We start from the raw sequence: 23,404 nt of genomic DNA on the forward strand, positions 1-23,404 counted from the left end.
GTTCAGTCTGGTTTAGTCGTCCGTCGAGAGCGCTCGCGTCGCGCGCTTTGCCGTTCCATTCGTATTCCAGTATATAAATATTGTTTACTGTCGAGGAAGTTGTTATAAACTTTAAAAAATATGTTTAAAATGCCGTGTAAATATACGTGTTGTGCGTTCAGCTTGCTGCTGCTGGTTTTAGTGAGTAGTGCTGCCTCCAAAAATGTGGATAATTCCGATAGAACCTTCGAGGAAAGCAATTGCAGTAAGGTGAGACAGTTCCTCGAGACCAGGAACATCTCGGCTGTACCGGCTCGAGGCGCAGACGACAAAGGTAAGAAACCGACAAACCAACAGAACCCACATTCATAAATTGTGGTTCATACGGTTTGGTACAGAATTTCAGTGTTAAAAATGAGTAGTGACGAGATATTTAATTGTAATATTGTTATTTATGTAATATTGTATACTTGTGAATAAATTGAAAATTTTTGGAACTATACATTAATCGAACGTCATTCATCTATAAGAAAATATTAGAAAAAACAAATCCATGCTTCGTCGTTGAATTATTTAACCTCTAATTTTCAAACTAACCTAAGAGAGAAAATAGAGATGATGAAATGAAAATAGAGAGAGAGGAATACTAGAAGTTTCACTTCTGTCTTGCGTAGGCTTGACACACCCACTTTTTTTTAATTCTGATGAGAATTGTAATCCAAATAGAATTCGGTCATAAAGTCTTCATAAATTTGTATTTTTAGAAAAATCATAATTTTTATGGACGCATATAACAGACTTGGGTTCGAACTTTGGAAGCACTTTAATCAGGCTCTATTAGACAAAGGGCTGAAATTTTGGAATTAGAATGAGAATTTCGAAGCAGTTTTTCGATGCTCTATGGGACCAAACGGGCTAAAACTTTAGAATTGTGATGAGGATTTTAGTCGAAATCGAATTCAGTCATAAAATCTCTATAAAATTGCATTTAAAAAAAAATCATGACTTTTTTGCACGCTAATATAAGACTATTGTTCGAACTTTGGAAGCAGTTTTTCGAGGCTCTATAAGACCAAACGGGCTGAAATTTTGTAATTGTGATGAGAATTGTAGTCGAAATAGAATTCAGTCATAAAGTCTCAATAAATTTGTATTTTTAGAAAAATCATGATTCTTATGGACGCCTATTTCAGACTTGGGTTCGAACTCTGGAAGCACTTTCATCAAGCTCTATGGGACCAAACGGGCTGAAACTTTAGAATTGTGATGAGAATTGTAGTCGAAATCGAATTCAGTCATAAAGTCTTTATAAAATTGAATTTTTAGAAAAATCATAGCTTTTTTGGACGCTAATTTCAGACTTGGGTTCGAACTTTGTAAGCACTTTTATCACGCTCTATTAGACTAAAAGGGCTTAAATTTTGGAATTAGAATGAGAATTGTAGTTGAATTCGAATTCAGTCAGAATATCTCTATAAAATTGCATTTTTAGAAAAATCATGACTTTATAGCACGCTAATATCAGTCTATGGGACCAAACGGGCTAAATGGGACCAAACGGGCTGAAATTATGTAATTTTGATGAAAATTTTAGTTGAAATAGAATTCAGTCACATAAATTTGAATTTTTAGAAAAATCGTGACTTTTTTGCACGCTAATATCAGACTATTGTTCGAACTTTGGAAGCACTTTAATCAGGCTCTATGGGACCAAACGGGCTGAAATTTTGTAATTGTGTATGCAAATTTGTAGTCCAAATAGAATTCGGTCATAAAATTTCCATAAATTTGTATTTTTAGAAAAATCATGACTTTTATGGACGCTTATTTCAGACTTGGGTTCGAAGTTTTGAAGCACTTCTATCAGGCTCTATGATACCAAAGAGCTAAAATTTTGGTATTCACATAAGAATTGTAGTCGAAATCGAAATCAGTCAGAAAATATCTATAAAATTGTATTTTAAGAAAAACCACGACTTTTATGGACGCTAATTTCAGACTATTGTTCGAACTTTGGAAGCAGTTTATCTAGGCTCTATGAGACGAAAAGCGCTGAAATTTTGGAATTGTGATAAGAATTGTAGTCGAAATCGAATTCATTCTGAAAATCTCTATAAAATTGCATTTTAAAAAAAATCATGACTTTTTTGCACGCTTATATCAGACTATTGTTCGAACTTTGGAAGCAGTTTTTCGAGGCTCTATAGGACCAAACGGGCTGAAATTTTGTAATTGTGATGAGAATTGTAGTCGAAATGAAATTCAGTCATAAAATCTCCATAAATTTGTATTTTTAGAAAAATCATGATTTTTATGGACGCTTATTTCAGACTTGGGTTCGAACTTTGGAAGCACTTTTATCAGGCTCTATGGGACCAAACGGGCTGAAACTTTGGAATTGTTATGAGAATTGTAGTCGATATCGAATTCAGTCAGAAAATCTCTATACAGTTGCATTTTTAAAAAAACCACGACTCTTTTGGACGCTAATTTCAGACTATTGTTCGAACTTTGGAAGCAGTTTTTCGAGGCTCTATGGGACCAAACGGGCTGAAACCTTAGTATTGTGATAAGAATCGTATTCGAAATAGAATTCAGTCATAAAATCTCTATAAAATTGAATTTTTGAAAAAATCATGACTATTTTTGACGCTAATTTCAGAATTGGGTTCGAACTTTGGAAGCACTTTTATCACGCTCTATCATTCCAAACGGGCTGAAATTTTTTAATTGTGATGAGAATTGTAATCCAAATAAAATTCGGTCATAAAGTCTTCATAAATTTGTATTTTTAGAAAAATCATAATTTTTATGGACGCTAATTTCAAACTTGGGTTCGAACTTTGGAAGCACTTTTATCAGGCTCTATGGGACCAAACGGGCTAAAATTTTGTCATTGTGTTCAGATTTGTAGTCCAAATAGAATTCGGTCATAAAGTTTCCATAAATTTGTATTTTTAGAAAAATCATGATTTTTATGGACGCTATTTTCAGACTTGGGTTCGAACTCTGGAAGCACTTTCATCAGGCTCTATGGGACCAAACGGGCTGAAACTTTAGAATTGTGATGAGGATTGTAGTCGAAATCGAATTCAGTCATAAAATCTCTATAAAATTGAATTCTTAGAAAAATCATGACTATTTTGGACGCTAATTTCAGACTATTGTTCGAAATTTGGAAGCAGTTTTTCTAGGCTCTATGAAACGAAAAGCGCTGAAATTTTGGAATTGTGATAAGAATTGTAGACGAAATCGAATTCAGTCTGAAAATCTCTATTAAATTGCATTTAAAAAAAAATCATGACTTTTTTGCACGCTAATATCAGACTATTGTTCGAACTTTGGAAGCAGTTTTTCGAGGCTCTATAGGACCAAACGGGCTGAAATTTTGTAATTGTGATGAGAGTTGTAGTCGAAATAGAATTCAGTCATTAAGTCTCCATAAATTTGTATTTTTAGAAAAATCATGATTTTTATGGACGCCTATTTCAGACTTGGGTTCGAACTCTGGAAGCACTTTCATCAAGCTCTATGGGACCAAACGGGCCGAAACTTTGGAATTGTGATAAGAATTGAAGTCGAAATCGAATTCAGTCATAAAGTCTTTATAAAATTGAATTTTCAGAAAAATCATGACTTTTATGGACTCTAATTTCAGACTTGGGTTCGAACTTTGTAAGCACTTTTATCACACTCTATTAGACTAAAAGGGCAGAAATTTTGGAAATAGAATGAGAATATTAGTTAAATTCGAATTCAGTCAGAATATCTCTAGAAAGTTGCATTTTTAGAAAAATCATGACTTTATTGGACGCTAATTTCAGACTATTGTTCGAACTTTGGAAGCACTTTTATCAGGCTCTATGGGACCAAACGGGCTGAAACTTTAGAAGTGTGATGAGAATTGTAGTCGAAATAGAATTCAATCATAAAATCTCTATAAAATTGAATTTTTAGAAGAATCATGACAATTTTAGACGCTAATTTCAGAATTGGGTTCGAACTTTGGAAGCACTTTTATCACGCTCTATTATAACAAACGGGCTGAATTTTTTTAATTCTGATGAGAACTGTAATCCAAATAGAATTCGGTCATAAAGTCTTCATAAATTTGTATTTTTAGAAAAATCATAATTTTTATGGACGCTAATTTCAGACTTGGGTTCAAACTTTGGAAGCACTTTTATCAGGCTCTATTAGACAAAGGGCTGAAATTTTGGAATTAGAATGTGAATTGTAGTTGAATTCAAATTCGGTCTGAAAATCTCTATAAAATTGCATTTTTAGAAAAATCATGACTTTTTTGCACGCTAATATCAGACTTTTGTTCGAACTTTGGAAGCACTTTTATCAGGCTCTATGGGACCAAACGGGCTAAAATTTTGTCATTGTGTTCAGATTTGTAGTCCAAATAGAATTCGGTCATAAAGTTTCCATAAATTTGTATTTTTAGAAAAATCATGATTTTTATGGACGCTATTTTCAGACTTGGGTTCGAACTCTGGAAGCACTTTCATCAGGCTCTATGGGACCAAACGGGCTGAAACTTTAGAATTGTGATGAGGATTGTAGTCGAAATCGAATTCAGTCATAAAATCTCTATAAAATTGAATTCTTAGAAAAATCATGACTATTTTGGACGCTAATTTCAGACTATTGTTCGAAATTTGGAAGCAGTTATTCTAGGCTCTATGAAACGAAAAGCGCTGAAATTTTGGAATTGTGATAAGAATTGTAGACGAAATCGAATTCAGTCTGAAAATCTCTATTAAATTGCATTTAAAAAAAAATCATGACTTTTTTGCACGCTAATATCAGACTATTGTTCGAACTTTGGAAGCAGTTTTTCGAGGCTCTATAGGACCAAACGGGCTGAAATTTTGTAATTGTGATGAGAGTTGTAGTCGAAATAGAATTCAGTCATTAAGTCTCCATAAATTTGTATTTTTAGAAAAATCATGATTTTTATGGACGCCTATTTCAGACTTGGGTTCGAACTCTGGAAGCACTTTCATCAAGCTCTATGGGACCAAACGGGCCGAAACTTTGGAATTGTGATAAGAATTGAAGTCGAAATCGAATTCAGTCATAAAGTCTTTATAAAATTGAATTTTCAGAAAAATCATGACTTTTATGGACTCTAATTTCAGACTTGGGTTCGAACTTTGTAAGCACTTTTATCACACTCTATTAGACTAAAAGGGCAGAAATTTTGGAAATAGAATGAGAATATTAGTTAAATTCGAATTCAGTCAGAATATCTCTAGAAAGTTGCATTTTTAGAAAAATCATGACTTTATTGGACGCTAATTTCAGACTATTGTTCGAACTTTGGAAGCACTTTTATCAGGCTCTATGGGACCAAACGGGCTGAAACTTTAGAAGTGTGATGAGAATTGTAGTCGAAATAGAATTCAATCATAAAATCTCTATAAAATTGAATTTTTAGAAGAATCATGACAATTTTGGACGCTAATTTCAGAATTGGGTTCGAACTTTGGAAGCACTTTTATCACGCTCTATTATACCAAACGGGCTGAAATTTTTTAATTCTGATGAGAACTGTAATCCAAATAGAATTCGGTCATAAAGTCTTCATAAATTTGTATTTTTAGAAAAATCATAATTTTTATGGACGCTTATTTCAGACTTGGGTTCAAACTTTGGAGGCACTTTTATCAGGCTCTATTAGACAAAGGGCTGAAATTTTTTCAATTAGAATGAGAATTTCGAAGCAGTTTTTCGAGGCTCTATGGGACCAAACGGGCTGAAAATTTAGAATTGTGATGAGGATTGTAGTCGAAATCGAATTCAGTCATAAAATCTCTATAAAATTGAATTTTTAGAAAAATCATGACTTTTTTGGACGCTAATTTCAGACTATTGTTCGAAATTTGGAAGCAGTTTTTCTAGGCTCTATGAAACGAAAAGCGCTGAAATTTTGGAATTGTGGTAAGAATTGTAGTTGAAATCGAATTCAGTCTGAAAATCTCTATTAAATTGCATTTAAAAAAAAATCATGACTTTTTTGCACGCTAATATCAGACTATTGTTCGAACTTTGGAAGCAGTTTTTCGAGGCTCTATAGGACCAAACGGGCTGAAATTTTGTAATTGTGATGAGAATTGTAGTCGAAATAGAATACAGTCATAAAGTCTCCATAAATTTGTATTTTTAGAAAAATCATGATTTTTATGGACGCCTATTTCAGACTTGGGTTCGAACTCTGGAAGCACTTTCATCAAGCTCTATGGGACCAAACGGGCTGAAACTTTAGAATTGTGATGAGAATTGTAGTCGAAATCGAATTCAGTCATAAAATCTCAATAGAATTGAATTTTTAGAAAAATCATGACTTTTTTGGACGCTAATTTCAGACTTGGGTTCGAACTTTGTAAGCACTTTTATCACGCTCTATTAGACTAAAAGGGCCGAAATTTTGGTAATAGAATGAGAATTGTAGTTGAATTCGAATTCAGTCAGAATATCTCTATATAGTTGCATTTTTAGAAAAATCATGACTTTATTGGACGCTAATTTCAATCTATTGTTCGAACTTTGGAAGCACTTTTATCAGGCTCTATGGGACCAAACGGGCTGAAACTTTAGAAGTGTGATGAGAATTATAGTAGAAATAGAATTCAATCATAAAATCTCTATAAAATTGAATTTTTAGAAGAATCATGACAATTTTGGACGCTAATTTCAGAATTGGGTTCGAACTTTGGAAGCACTTTTATCACGCTCTATTATACCAAACGGGCTGAAATTTTTTAATTCTGATGAGAACTGTAATCCAAATAGAATTCGGTCATAAAGTCTTCATAAATTTGTATTTTTAGAAAAATCATAATTTTTATGGACGCTAATTTCAGACTTGGGTTCAAACTTTGGAAGCACTTTTATCAGGCTCTATTAGACAAAGGGCTGAAATTTTGGAATTAGAATGTGAATTGTAGTTGAATTCAAATTCGGTCTGAAAATCTCTATAAAATTGCATTTTTAGAAAAATCATGACTTTTTTGCACGCTAATATCAGACTTTTGTTCGAACTTTGGAAGCACTTTTATCAGGCTCTATGGGACCAAACGGGCTGAAATTTTGTCATTGTGTTCAGATTTGTAGTCCAAATAGAATTCGGTCATAAAGTTTCCATAAATTTGTATTTTTAGAAAAATCATGATTTTTATGGACGCTATTTTCAGACTTGGGTTCGAACTCTGGAAGCACTTTCATCAGGCTCTATGGGACCAAACGGGCTGAAACTTTAGAATTGTTATGAGGATTGTAGTCGAAATCGAATTCAGTCATAAAATCTCTATAAAATTGAATTCTTAGAAAAATCATGACTATTTTGGACGCTAATTTCAGACTTTTGTTCGAAATTTGGAAGCAGTTTTTCTAGGCTCTATGAAACGAAAAGCGCTGAAATTTTGGAATTGTGATAAGAATTGTAGACGAAATCGAATTCAGTCTGAAAATCTCTATAAAATTGCATTTTAAAAAAAATCATGACTTTTTTGCACGCTAATATCAGACTATTGTTCGAACTTTGGAAGCAGTTTTTCGAGGCTCTATAGGACCAAACGGGCTGAAATTTTGTAATTGTGATGAGAATTGTAGTCGAAATAGAATTCAGTCATAAAGTCTCCATAAATTTGTATTTTTAGAAAAATCATGATTTTTATGGACGCCTATTTCAGACTTAGGTTCGAACTCTGGAAGCACTTTCATCAAGCTCTATGGGACCAAACGGGCTGAAACTTTGGAATTGTGATAAGAATTGAAGTCGAAATCGAATTCAGTCATAAAGTCTTTATAAAATTGAATTTTCAGAAAAATCATGACTTTTATGTACTCTAATTTCAGACTTGGGTTCGAACTTTGTAAGCACTTTTATCACACTCTATTAGACTAAAAGGGCAGAAATTTTGGAAATAGAATGAGAATATTAGTTAAATTCGAATTCAGTCAGAATATCTCTAGAAAGTTGCATTTTTAGAAAAATCATGACTTTATTGGACGCTAATTTCAGACTATTGTTCGAACTTTGGAAGCACTTTTATCAGGCTCTATGGGACCAAACGGGCTGAAACTTTAGAAGTGTGATGAGAATTGTAGTCGAAATAGAATTCAATCATAAAATCTCTATAAAATTGAATTTTTAGAAGAATCATGACAATTTTGGACGCTTATTTCAGAATTGGGTTCGAACTTTGGAAGCACTTTTATCACGCTCTATTATACCAAACGGGCTGAAATTTTTTAATTCTGATGAGAACTGTAATCCAAATAGAATTCGGTCATAAAGTCTTCATAAATTTGTATTTTTAGAAAAATCATAATTTTTATGGACGCTAATTTCAGACTTGGGTTCAAACTTTGGAGGCACTTTTATCAGGCTCTATTAGACAAAGGGCTGAAATTTTTTCAATTAGAATGAGAATTTCGAAGCAGTTTTTCGAGGCTCTATGGGACCAAACGGGCTGAAACTTTAGAATTGTGATGAGGATTGTAGTCGAAATCGAATTCAGTCATAAAATCTCTATAAAATTGAATTCTTAGAAAAATCATAGCTTTTTTGGACGCTAATTTCAGACTTGGGTTCGAACTTTGTAAGCACTTTTATCACGCTCTATTAGACTAAAAGGGCTTAAATTTTGGAATTAGAATGAGAATTGTAGTTGAATTCGAATTCAGTCAGAATATCTCTATAAAATTGCATTTTTAGAAAAATCATGACTTTATAGCACGCTAATATCAGTCTATGGGACCAAACGGGCTAAATGGGACCAAACGGGCTGAAATTATGTAATTTTTATGAGAATTTTAGTTGAAATAGAATTCAGTCACATAAATTTGAATTTTTAGAAAAATCGTGACTTTTTTGCACGCTAATATCAGACTATTGTTCGAACTTTGGAAGCACTTTAATCAGGCTCTATGGGACCAAACGGGCTGAAATTTTGTAATTGTGTATGCAAATTTGTAGTCCAAATAGAATTCGGTCATAAAATTTCCATAAATTTGTATTTTTAGAAAAATCATGACTTTAATGGACGCTTATTTCAGACTTGGGTTCGAATTTTTGAAGCACTTCTATCAGGCTCTATGATACCAAAGAGCTAAAATTTTGGTATTCACATAAGAATTGTAGTCGAAATCGAAATCAGTCAGAAAATATCTATTAAATTGTATTTTAAGAAAAACCACGACTTTTTTGGACGCTAATTTCAGACTATTGTTCGAACTTTGGAAGCAGTTTATCTAGGCTCTATGAGACGAAAAGCGCTGAAATTTTGGAATTGTGATAAGAATTGTAGTCGAAATCGAATTTATTCTGAAAATCTCTATAAAATTGCATTTTAAAAAAAATCATGACTTTTTTGCACGCTTATATCAGACTATTGTTCGAACTTTGGAAGCAGTTTTTCGAGGCTCTATAGGACCAAACGGGCTGAAATTTTGTAATTTTGATGAGAATTGTATTCGAAATGAAATTCAGTCATAAAATCTCCATAAATTTGTATTTTTAGAAAAATCATGATTTTTATGGACGCTTATTTCAGACTTGGGTTCGAACTTTGGAAGCACTTTTATCAGGCTCTATGGGACCAAACGGGCTGAAAATTTGGAATTGTGATGAGAATTGTAGTCGAAATCGAAATCAGTCATAAAGTCTCCATAAATTTAAAACTTTTAGAAAAATCATGACTTTATTGGACGCTAATTTCAGACTATTGTTCGAACTTTGGAAGCACTTTTATCAGGCTCTATGGGACCAAACGGGCTGAAACTTTGGAATTGTTATGAGAATTGAAGTCGAAATCGAATTCAGTCATAAAGTCTTTATAAAATTGAATTTTCAGAAAAATCATGACTTTTATGGACGCTAATTTCAGACTTGGGTTCGAACTTTGTAAGCACTTTTATCACACTCTATTAGACTAAAAGGGCAGAAATTTTGGAAATAGAATGAGAATATTAGTTAAATTCGAATTCAGTCAGAATATCTCTAGAAAGTTGCATTTTTAGAAAAATCATGACTTTATTGGACGCTAATTTCAGACTATTGTTCGAACTTTGGAAGCACTTTTATCAGGCTCTATGGGACCAAACGGGCTGAAACTTTAGAAGTGTGATGAGAATTGTAGTCGAAATAGAATTCAATCATAAAATCTCTATAAAATTGAATTTTTAGAAGAATCATGACAATTTTGGACGCCTATTTCTGACTTGGGTTCGAACTCTGGAAGCACTTTCATCAAGCTCTATGGGACCAAACGGGCTGAAACTTTGGAATTGTGATAAGAATCTAAGTCGAAATCGAATTCAGTCATAAATTCTTTATAAAATTGAATTTTCAGAAAAATCATGACTTTTATGGACTCTAATTTCAGACTTGGGTTCGAACTTTGTAAGCACTTTTATCACACTCTATTAGACTAAAAGGGCAGAAATTTTGGAAATAGAATGAGAATATTAGTTAAATTCGAATTCAGTCAGAATATCTCTAGAAAGTTGCATTTTTAGAAAAATCATGACTTTATTGGACGCTAATTTCAGACTATTGTTCGAACTTTGGAAGCACTTTTATCAGGCTCTATGGGACCAAACGGGCTAAACTTTAGAAGTGTGATGAGAATTGTAGTCGAAATAGAATTCAATCATAAAATCTCTATAAGAGTATTTCTCAAAATAAATGTACGTAACGAAAATGTAGTTACGAAATAGTGTTACGAAATAGTCATAAGACGTAACTAAATAGTAAACATAAGGCTTGTTTACACAATGGCAAATTTTATTTTACTTTTTTTATTATTTATTAAATTTAATTTGTTGTCGTCTTTTTTAAATGTAAGTAATTATCCTTTACTTTTTTATTTATTGTACATACTACAAACATACATAAACTCACGACCCAAATACTTGTATTTTGTTATACCCGTTGTAAGGGGCTTAAAAAAAACAAGGGAGTACAAATATTTTTTTTTTAATCAAATTATCAGCTCCCAAATTTAAGTACCTAACACGATATTCAACAAATCTTAAGAAGTTAAAGAACAGGCACTGTTTAAACTATTAAAAATTTAATAACATACAATTATTTAGTTTGAATCACTATCCATTAGCGTTTTATAAATTTCTTCCTCATCTTTATAATAATTGAAATCTTTCCAAGACACATTTGGTTTCACAGTCAGTTTTTCAGTCTTTGGTTTATCACTCCGCTTTGGCGCATGAATATAGTCATTTAGTGATAGAGATTTAGAGATAAGGCCCTTACGAACCACTTTCTTTTTTGTATGGATATTTTCCAGTTTTTCGTTTTTAAGAATAGTCACTCCACATGGTTTATCTTTGATTTTGTGAGAATCTTCAATTTCATTTTCATTATTCATATTTTCAATATCAGTGTTATTTTCTATGGCATTATTATTTCCTATTATAACATCTCCGATGTTGTCATCAAAATTATTGAAATTAAATTCTGCTTCATTAAATGTTATTGCATCCGACAAATATTTATCAACTGTAATTATAACTTCGTCAGTTACTAAATCGTCGAAAAAAATTATTGGCATTGAATTTAAATCAGTGGTTAACCCTTCTATCATATGACTTTTTATTTCTTTACTTTGTTTTTCTGTGTCATCTGTTTGTATTATATCAATGGGATATTTTTGTTCTTCTATAACTTGTTGGTGTTTTACTGTTGTTTTTCCTTTTCCTTTTCCTTTATTTTTTATTTTTTCTTCATCGTGTTGTGTAGAATATGTTTCGTCTTCAGTTATTAATCCTTCTTCTTTGAGGCATTTTATTTCAGTATCATAGAAAGTACGGTTTGCAGATATAAGTTTTGATGAAGATGACATTGTTGCTTTTTCTTTTTCTGTGGGTTTTCGTTTCTTGCCTTTTTCCTTATTTGATGAGTCCTAAAAATTAAAAAAATAATCATTGAAGTGTATTTTATTAATAATCCCATTGATACTATTCGAAATTTCAGAATTCTAAGGGGTATTATTAGATTTTTACCTGCGTTTCCTTGTCTTTGATCCTAAAATGCGTTTTCTCTTTAATATCTAATCTCAAATCAACTTTCACTCCTATGTTTTTAAAACTCTCTCCGTCATCTGTTATCTTTAAATGACCTTCATTCTCAAATTCCATATCTATTAGATTTGAATCACTACGTAAAATTAAACTGATATCACTTTCGGTCGTAGTAGAACTATTTGTTCTTTTGAATCTTTTAGCTGGTGGGTATTGTTTTTTCAAGGCTTGACGTATGTAACTACATTGTGCTTTTGGTTCTGATAGGGTGTTGGATAGAAGTTCGTGTTCTTTTGTGTAGTAACAATTGCAACAGATATTTTTATTGCAATCAAAGCAGCTCAGCAATTTATATTTAATTGACGTGTTGCCATCCGTTGAAATTTGATGCAGCTTCATTGTACCTTTTATAGGAACAATGTTTTCAGGTATCATTTTGGTCATCTTTTGAATGTCGTTTTCATTTATATAAAACATTTTTACTTTGCTATTAACCATTAAATAGTCATATGCTTCTTTTGCGTTGGTTATATCATTGCCGTGTGAAATATGATTGTCAAGTTGTCGTTTCAATGCTCCACCAACCCCATCAGCTGGGCCTTTTCCATGAGAGGCTTCAAAGAAATTCCAAGTTGCATATTTAAATCCGTAATCTTTTATATTTTTTTGGAACAAAAAGAAATTATGTTTTTGGCGGTACTGAGTTGCAGGACTATCAGAAAAGATATGAATCTTTTTAATGTTAAAGTATTTGCATAGTTTCATTATTGGATCCAAATGAGCCCAGATTGCTCCAGGACCATGTTCATTATTTGGGGATATGGAGCATATGGATTTGGGATTCACATTTTTTCTGTAAAGTACGCAAGTGTGCAATGTGACCTGATTCCTGGATCCTCCGAAGTGTACAGCCTGAATTTCTTCCGACTGCTTGCATGAAAAGTTTTCTGAAAAATCACAAATCAATGCAGCTTCGTCTTCATCAAGGTTTTCAATACACTTTTTCCATGCTAGGTACTGATGCAAAACATTGAAGTAATGAGTTTTAAATTTTTGTACATCATCTTGAAATTCTTTAACTAATGTAATCACAGTTCCTTTCACTACTTGTTTTGAATACTTCTTTGTCTGCTTTTCTTCAGATTTCTTTATTCCAATTTTAGTATAGATATGTATTCCCATTTTCCATTGAAGCCACTGCACGGGACTATCTTCATTTATGGTCAAATCAATATCTGGTTTCTTATCTTTGCATTCAGAACACTCGGAGTACATGCATTTGAAACATTTGCTGCAAGTGACATTTTTCATAAGTTCATCAATGTCAGATGTTTGAAGCAAACCTAGCTTCTTCAACGATTTTGCTTTGAAAGATAAATTGCAATGCTTTATGCAAGCACAAGTATTCCTATCTTGAAGTCTTGGTTTCACAACGGAGAACGGTCGGAACCGATAAAAAGTTTGTATAGATGCTTTACCACCTTCTGTCCTGTATTTTCTGTAGAGCTTGTATATTGGTTCAATTAAATATCGCTTTTGTACTTTTTCTTTGTTTCTCGTTATGCACTCGTTTTTTCCCGCGCTAGATCTACTTACATCTTCTCTTTCAAAGAAATCTTTGATTTCTTTCTGGTATTTCTTTTTAATTTGGTTACTTGATTTCGTCATTCTAATTCTTCCTTTCAGCCCAAGAACATTAGAAATAGCTGTTTTTAATTTGTGTTTATTTACTATTTGGTTTGTAGCTACTTTTTTTAGTACTTTCTTTTCTCTGGGATCTGCTTTATTGAACTCTGTCTTTAAAGAATCTGTAATTGTATTTAGCAAAATTAGCTTTCTTTTCACCTTATCTTTTTCTGGCGTGGACACATTTGGTAAAGTTTCTTCTAAAAAACTATTTGATTTCGTTAATGGTGTATCGTCACACCGTGGAGTTTTAGTAGTTTCAATGGAAATAGCATCATTATTAGTTTTAGTTTGTTTATGCAATAATATTTTCAGAATGTTCACTTGCCTTTTCATCCGATTACAGCACTGTCTTAAATTCTTATTTCGACTTTTTAATCGAGTATTTTCTTCAGTCAGCTTTTGTAGTCTTTCCTTTAGGATTTTTTTATCATTTTTTCTATCTTCAAATGTATTATTGTCTTGTGTCATAGGATTAGCCATTTTCTTTCTTTCAGCTCTTTTATCATTGGCTTGTCTCCACTTTGCTCGTAGCTCTTCTTTTTCTTCTTCTGTAAGAATTTCTTTTTTCTTTTTGATATTTTCTTTAACTTTTGTTAAATGCTTAATTCGGATTTCCTCATATTTATTTGGCTTTTCCTTTTTCAGTCTTTCTCTGTAAGCTTTTTGCCTTTCGGCATTCGTTTTTGGGGGCATTCCTAAAAAAAAGTTATGCTGTAGTTATGGTTTTATCAGAGTAAATAAAAATAAATTTATATTTAAATAAGCTTTTATAAAAAACTTAAGGCACTTATAAATATTGTATAGAGCGCCTGTAGAACGGATAGTGTGTATGAGTGCCTAAAGCTTATTTAAAATAAAACCAGTATTGGACGGCTCAGCTTGATCTTCAAGTACTTGTCATTATGTATAATGCCATATAATCGCGATGATAAAACATACAAGTCCGACGAAACCTGCTCTGCCATTGACCATCAGGAATTTCCAGCGCATCCTATGTATTACAACCTACCTACTTTCCAGCGCCATCAACAGATCTGCTCTATGGTATAATAAATTTTATTTTTTTCCTATTATATCTAAATACATATGTATATTTGTGCATTGTGCATAATATATTACATTATTACCAAACTTAGATAAGACTTTCATAAAAATGCTAGACACACTAACAATATACTTACGTTTTCTTAATCACGTTGTAACTGTGTACACTCAGCTTTACATTGAACTTTTTCGTTACGTTACGAAATTCATAACAAACGTTACGAAATTGTAATAAGAATTTATGTTATAAAAAGTCAATGGTTTGATAAAATTTAAAAGTGTTAATATGTAAGCTTAGCAATGTTCGTTCCGCACATATTACAAAAAGATGAGTAGAAAAAGACTTACCGTTTTGTGAAAAAAGGCTATAATATTTCCTGTTACGAAATAGTGGTCCCACTAAAGAAACACGTTGTTACTGATTTTAACAATTAATGTTATGGCGGAGAAGTCAGACCAACAACTAATCAGAAAGAGGCTAGTGTTGCCCATGTTAAATTTTACAAATGGGTTCAAAAATTACGGTGGAAGTACTAATAAAACGTAACTAAAGAGTAGTTACTAAAAAGTAAATGACTATGTCTCATTTTGTTTTTTGTGCATAAATTATTAATTTATTATGAAACCCCATAGAAAATTACTTTGTACAGAAACTACATTTAATTAAGACCCTAAAACTTACAAAAAATCACAAATTATAACGTTATTATCGCATTTTATGAAGTATAAACAAATGAGGTGGGTAGGGTGGCAATTTTATTTTGTATGGAAGGTAAAAATCGATATTTTTTAAAAAATTAAAATATTTGCGAATTAATACGATTGTAATGTTTATTCTTCGATATGTTAAAGTGTAATATTTATTCTACAAAATGGTGCATATTTTTTTTGTATGATTAATTAAAAACATGTGTAATTTTTGAACTGTTTCTAGGCACACTTTATTTTTCCAAAATGTACACTTTTTTTGAGAAATACTCATAAAATTGAATTTTTAGAAGAATCATGACAATTTTGGACGCTAATTTCAGAATTGGGTTCGAACTTTGGAAGCACTTTTATCACGCTCTATTATACCAAACGGGCTGAAATTTTTTAATTCTGATGAGAACTGTAATCCAAATAGAATTCGGTCATAAAGTCTTCATAAATTTGTATTTTTAGAAAAATCATAATTTTTATGGACGCTTATTTCAGACTTGGGTTCAAACTTTGGAGGCACTTTTATCGGGCTCTATTAGACAAAGGGCTGAAATTTTTTCAATTAGAATGAGAATTTCGAAGCAGTTTTTCGAGGCTCTATGGGACCAAACGGGCTGAAACTTTAGAATTGTGATGAGGATTGTAGTCGAAATCGAATTCAGTCATAAAATCTCTATAAAATTGAATTTTTAGAAAAATCATGACTTTTTTGGACGCTAATTTCAGACTATTGTTCGAAATTTGGAAGCAGTTTTTCTAGGCTCTATGAAACGAAAAGCGCTGAAATTTTGGAATTGTGGTAAGAATTGTAGTTGAAATCGAATTCAGTCTGAAAATCTCTATTAAATTGCATTTAAAAAAAAATCATGACTTTTTTGCACGCTAATATCAGACTATTGTTCGAACTTTGGAAGCAGTTTTTCGAGGCTCTATAGGACCAAACGGGCTGAAATTTTGTAATTGTGATGAGAATTGTAGTCGAAATAGAATTCAGTCATAAAGTCTCCATAAATTTGTATTTTTAGAAAAATCATGATTTTTATGGACGCCTATTTCAGACTTGGGTTCGAACTCTGGAAGCACTTTCATCAAGCTCTATGGGACCAAACGGGCTGAAACTTTAGAATTGTGATGAGAATTGTAGTCGAAATCGAATTCAGTCATAAAATCTCAATAGAATTGAATTTTTAGAAAAATCATGACTTTTTTGGACGCTAATTTCAGACTTGGGTTCGAACTTTGTAAGCACTTTTATCACGCTCTATTAGACTAAAAGGGCCGAAATTTTGGTAATAGAATGAGAATTGTAGTTGAATTCGAATTCAGTCAGAATATCTCTATATAGTTGCATTTTTAGAAAAATCATGACTTTATTGGACGCTAATTTCAGTCTATTGTTCGAACTTTGGAAGCACTTTTATCAGGCTCTATGGGACCAAACGGGCTGAAACTTTAGAAGTGTGATGAGAATTATAGTAGAAATAGAATTCAATCATAAAATCTCTATAAAATTGAATTTTTAGAAGAATCATGACAATTTTAGACGCTAATTTCAGAATTGGGTTCGAACTTTGGAAGCACTTTTATCACGCTCTATTATACCAAACGGGCTGAAATTTTTTAATTCTGATGAGAACTGTAATCCAAATAGAATTCGGTCATAAAGTCTTCATAAATTTGTATTTTTAGAAAAATCATAATTTTTATGGACGCTAATTTCAGACTTGGGTTCAAACTTTGGAAGCACTTTTATCAGGCTCTATTAGACAAAGGGCTGAAATTTTGGAATTAGAATGTGAATTGTAGTTGAATTCAAATTCGGTCTGAAAATCTCTATAAAATTGCATTTTTAGAAAAATCATGACTTTTTTGCACGCTAATATCAGACTTTTGTTCGAACTTTGGAAGCACTTTTATCAGGCTCTATGGGACCAAACGGGCTAAAATTTTGTCATTGTGTTCAGATTTGTAGTCCAAATAGAATTCGGTCATAAAGTTTCCATAAATTTGTATTTTTAGAAAAATCATGATTTTTATGGACGCTATTTTCAGACTTGGGTTCGAACTCTGGAAGCACTTTCATCAGGCTCTATGGGACCAAACGGGCTGAAACTTTAGAATTGTGATGAGGATTGTAGTCGAAATCGAATTCAGTCATAAAATCTCTATAAAATTGAATTCTTAGAAAAATCATGACTATTTTGGACGCTAATTTCAGACTATTGTTCGAAATTTGGAAGCAGTTTTTCTAGGCTCTATGAAACGAAAAGCGCTGAAATTTTGGAATTGTGATAAGAATTGTAGACGAAATCGAATTCAGTCTGAAAATCTCTATAAAATTGCATTTAAAAAAAAATCATGACTTTTTTGCACGCTAATATCAGACTATTGTTCGAACTTTGGAAGCAGTTTTTCGAGGCTCTATAGGACCAAACGGGCTGAAATTTTGTAATTGTGATGAGAATTGTAGTCGAAATAGAATTCAGTCATAAAGTCTCCATAAATTTGTATTTTTAGAAAAATCATGATTTTTATGGACGCCTATTTCAGACTTGGGTTCGAACTCTGGAAGCACTTTCATCAAGCTCTATGGGACCAAACGGGCTGAAACTTTGGAATTGTGATAAGAATTGAAGTCGAAATCGAATTCAGTCATAAAGTCTTTATAAAATTGAATTTTCAGAAAAATCATGACTTTTATGGACTCTAATTTCAGACTTGGGTTCGAACTTTGTAAGCACTTTTATCACACTCTATTAGACTAAAAGGGCAGAAATTTTGGAAATAGAATGAGAATATTAGTTAAATTCGAATTCAGTCAGAATATCTCTAGAACGTTGCATTTTTAGAAAAATCATGACTTTATTGGACGCTAATTTCAGACTATTGTTCGAACTTTGGAAGCACTTTTATCAGGCTCTATGGGACCAAACGGGCTGAAACTTTAGAAGTGTGATGAGAATTGTAGTCGAAATAGAACTCAATCATAAAATCTCTATAAAATTGAATTTTTAGAAGAATCATGACAATTTTGGACGCTAATTTCAGAATTGGGTTCGAACTTTGGAAGCACTTTTATCACGCTCTATTATACCAAACGGGCTGAAATTTTTTAATTCTGATGAGAACTGTAATCCAAATAGAATTCGGTCATAAAGTCTTCATAAATTTGTATTTTTAGAAAAATCATAATTTTCATGGACGCTAATTTCAGACTTGGGTTCAAACTTTGGAGGCACTTTTATCAGGCTCTATTAGACAAAGGGCTGAAATTTTTCAATTAGAATGAGAATTTCGAAGCAGTTTTTCGAGGCTCTATGGGACCAAACGGGCTGAAACTTTAGAATTGTGATGAGGATTGTAGTCGAAATCGAATTCAGTCATAAAATCTCTATAAAATTGAATTCTTAGAAAAATCATAGCTTTTTTGGACGCTAATTTCAGACTTGGGTTCGAACTTTGTAAGCACTTTTATCACGCTCTATTAGACTTAAAGGGCTTAAATTTTGGAATTAGAATGAGAATTGTAGTTGAATTCGAATTCAGTCAGAATATCTCTATAAAATTGCATTTTTAGAAAAATCATGACTTTATAGCACGCTAATATCAGTCTATGGGACCAAACGGGCTAAATGGGACCAAACGGGCTGAAATTATGTAATTTTGATGAGAATTTTAGTTGAAATAGAATTCAGTCACATAAATTTGAATTTTTAGAAAAATCGTGACATTTTTGCACGCTAATATCAGACTATTGTTCGAACTTTGGAAGCACTTTAATCAGGCTCTATGGGACCAAACGGGCTGAAATTTTGTAATTGTGTATGCAAATTTGTAGTCCAAATAGAATTCGGTCATAAAATTTCCATAAATTTGTATTTTTAGAAAAATCATGACTTTAATGGACGCTTATTTCAGACTTGGGTTCGAATTTTTGAAGCTTTTCTATCAGGCTCTATGATACCAAAGAGCTAAAATTTTGGTATTCACATAAGAATTGTAGTCGAAATCGAAATCAGTCAGAAAATATCTATAAAATTGTATTTTAAGAAAAACCACGACTTTTTTGGACGCTAATTTCAGACTATTGTTCGAACTTTGGAAGCAGTTTATCTAGGCTCTATGAGACGAAAAGCGCTGAAATTTTGGAATTGTGATAAGAATTGTAGTCGAAATCGAATTTATTCTGAAAATCTCTATAAAATTGCATTTAAAAAAAAATCATGACTTTTTTGCACGCTTATATCAGACTATTGTTCGAACTTTGGAAGCAGTTTTTCGAGGCTCTATAGGACCAAACGGGCTGAAATTTTGTAATTGTGATGAGAATTGTATTCGAAATGAAATTCAGTCATAAAATCTCCATAAATTTGTATTTTTAGAAAAATCATGATTTTTATGGACGCTTATTTCAGACTTGGGTTCGAACTTTGGAAGCACTTTTATCAGGCTCTATGGGACCAAACGGGCTGAAAATTTGGAATTATGATGAGAATTGTAGTCGAAATCGAATTCAGTCATAAAGTCTCCATAAATTTAAAACTTTTAGAAAAATCATGACTTTATTGGACGCTAATTTCAGACTATTGTTCGAACTTTGGAAGCACTTTTATCAGGCTCTATGGGACCAAACGGGCTGAAACTTTGGAATCGTTATGAGAATTGTAGCCGATATCGAATTCAGTCAGAAAATCTCTATACAGTTGCATTTTTAAAAAAACCACGACTCTTTTGGACGCTAATTTCAGACTATTGTTCGAACTTTGGAAGCAGTTTTTCGAGGCTCTATGGGACCAAACGGGCTGAAACTTTAGTATTGTGATGAGAATCGTATTCGAAATAGAATTCAGTCATAAAATCTCTATAAAATTGAATTTTTGAAAAAATCATGACTATTTTTGACGCTAATTTCAGAATTGGGTTCGAACTTTGGAAGCACTTTTATCACGCTCTATCATTCCAAACGGGCTGAAATTTTTTAATTGTGATGAGAATTGTAATCCAAATAGAATTCGGTCATAAAGTCTTCATAAATTTGTATTTTTAGAAAAATCATAATTTTTATGGACGCTAATTTCAAACTTGGGTTCGAACTTTGGAAGCACTTTTATCAGGCTCTATTAGACAAAGGGCTGAAATTTTGGAATTAGAATGTGAATTGTAGTTGAATTCAAATTCGGTCTGAAAATCTCTATAAAATTGCATTTTTAGAAAAATCATGACTTTTTTGCACGCTAATATCAGACTATTGTTCGAACTTTGGAAGCACTTTTATCAGGCTCTATGGGACCAAACGGGCTAAAATTTTGTAATTGTGTTCAGATTTGTAGTCCAAATAGAATTCGGTCATAAAGTTTCCATAAATTTGAATTTTTAGAAAAATCATGATTTTTATGGACGCTATTTTCAGACTTGGGTTCGAACTCTGGAAGCACTTTCATCAGGCTCTATGGGACCAAACGGGCTGAAACTTTAGAATTGTGATGAGGATTGTAGTCGAAATCGAATTCAGTCATAAAATCTCTATAAAATTGAATTCTTAGAAAAATCATGACTATTTTGGACGCTAATTTCAGACTATTGTTCGAAATTTTGAAGCAGTTTTTCTAGGCTCTATGAAACGAAAAGCGCTGAAATTTTGGAATTGTGATAAGAATTGTAGACGAAATCGAATTCAGTCTGAAAATCTCTAAAAAAATTGCATTTAAAAAAAAATCATGACTTTTTTGCACGCTAATATCAGACTATTGTTCGAACTTTGGAAGCAGTTTTTCGAGGCTCTATAGGACCAAACGGGCTGAAATTTTGTAATTGTGATGAGAGTTGTAGTCGAAATAGAATTCAGTCATTAAGTCTCCATAAATTTGTATTTTTAGAAAAATCATGATTTTTATGGACGCCTATTTCTGACTTGGGTTCGAACTCTGGAAGCACTTTCATCAAGCTCTATGGGACCAAACGGGCTGAAACTTTGGAATTGTGATAAGAATTGAAGTCGAAATCGAATTCAGTCATAAAGTCTTTATAAAATTGAATTTTCAGAAAAATCATGACTTTTATGGACGCTAATTTCAGACTTGGGTTCGAACTTTGTAAGCACTTTTATCACACTCTATTAGACTAAAAGGGCAGAAATTTTGGAAATAGAATGAGAATATTAGTTAAATTCGAATTCAGTCAGAATATCTCTAGAAAGTTGCATTTTTAGAAAAATCATGACTTTATTGGACGCTAATTTCAGACTATTGTTCGAACTTTGGAAGCACTTTTATCAGGCTCTATGGGACCAAACGGGCTGAAACTTTAGAAGTGTGATGAGAATTGTAGTCGAAATAGAATTCAATCATAAAATCTCTATAAAATTGAATTTTTAGAAGAATCATGACAATTTTAGACGCTAATTTCAGAATTGGGTTCGAACTTTGGAAGCACTTTTATCACGCTCTATTATACCAAACGGGCTGAAATTTTTTAATTCTGATGAGAACTGTAATCCAAATAGAATTCGGTCATAAAGTCTTCATAAATTTGTATTTTTAGAAAAATCATAATTTTTATGGACGCTAATTTCAGACTTGGGTTCAAACTTTGGAAGCACTTTTATCAGGCTCTATTAGACAAAGGGCTGAAATTTTGGAATTAGAATGTGAATTGTAGTTGAATTCAAATTCGGTCTGAAAATCTCTATAAAATTGCATTTTTAGAAAAATCATGACTTTTTTGCACGCTAATATCAGACTTTTGTTCGAACTTTGGAAGCACTTTTATCAGGCTCTATGGGACCAAACGGGCTAAAATTTTGTCATTGTGTTCAGATTTGTAGTCCAAATAGAATTCGGTCATAAAGTTTCCATAAATTTGTATTTTTAGAAAAATCATGATTTTTATGGACGCTATTTTCAGACTTGGGTTCGAACTCTGGAAGCACTTTCATCAGGCTCTATGGGACCAAACGGGCTGAAACTTTAGAATTGTGATGAGGATTGTAGTCGAAATCGAATTCAGTCATAAAATCTCTATAAAATTGAATTCTTAGAAAAATCATGACTATTTTGGACGCTAATTTCAGACTATTGTTCGAAATTTGGAAGCAGTTTTTCTAGGCTCTATGAAACGAAAAGCGCTGAAATTTTGGAATTGTGATAAGAATTGTAGACGAAATCGAATTCAGTCTGAAAATCTCTATAAAATTGCATTTAAAAAAAAATCATGACTTTTTTGCACGCTAATATCAGACTATTGTTCGAACTTTGGAAGCAGTTTTTCGAGGCTCTATAGGACCAAACGGGCTGAAATTTTGTAATTGTGATGAGAATTGTAGTCGAAATAGAATTCAGTCATAAAGTCTCCATAAATTTGTATTTTTAGAAAAATCATGATTTTTATGGACGCCTATTTCAGACTTGGGTTCGAACTCTGGAAGCACTTTCATCAAGCTCTATGGGACCAAACGGGCTGAAACTTTGGAATTGTGATAAGAATTGAAGTCGAAATCGAATTCAGTCATAAAGTCTTTATAAAATTGAATTTTCAGAAAAATCATGACTTTTATGGACTCTAATTTCAGACTTGGGTTCGAACTTTGTAAGCACTTTTATCACACTCTATTAGACTAAAAGGGCAGAAATTTTGGAAATAGAATGAGAATATTAGTTAAATTCGAATTCAGTCAGAATATCTCTAGAAAGTTGCATTTTTAGAAAAATCATGACTTTATTGGACGCTAATTTCAGACTATTGTTCGAACTTTGGAAGCACTTTTATCAGGCTCTATGGGACCAAACGGGCTGAAACTTTAGAAGTGTGATGAGAATTGTAGTCGAAATAGAATTCAATCATAAAATCTCTATAAAATTGAATTTTTAGAAAAATCATGACAATTTTGGACGCTAATTTCAGAATTGGGTTCGAACTTTGGAAGCACTTTTATCACGCT

At 32.3% G+C, this 23,404-nt stretch overlaps 1 protein-coding gene and 1 long non-coding RNA gene across 3 annotated transcripts in view; one reads left to right on the plus strand and one right to left on the minus strand.

Annotated features, from left to right (window-relative positions):
* Positions 1-23,404, plus strand: part of LOC149409027 (uncharacterized) — a 374,037-nt gene that overhangs the window by 205,896 nt on the left and 144,737 nt on the right. The window lies entirely within an intron of this gene.
* On the minus strand, positions 11,774-13,953 carry LOC149409028 (uncharacterized). The gene has a single exon (XM_089650221.1). The coding sequence runs from the start codon at positions 13,699-13,701 to the stop codon at positions 12,004-12,006; it is 1,698 nt and encodes a 565-aa protein (XP_089506347.1). The 5' UTR covers positions 13,702-13,953; the 3' UTR covers positions 11,774-12,003.

The sequence above is a fragment of the Hesperophylax consimilis genome, unplaced genomic scaffold (assembly GCF_061612785.1).
Source record: "Hesperophylax consimilis isolate HC1 unplaced genomic scaffold, BYU_Hcon_1.0 scaffold_38, whole genome shotgun sequence".
Classification (NCBI taxonomy): Eukaryota; Metazoa; Arthropoda; class Insecta; order Trichoptera; family Limnephilidae; genus Hesperophylax; species Hesperophylax consimilis.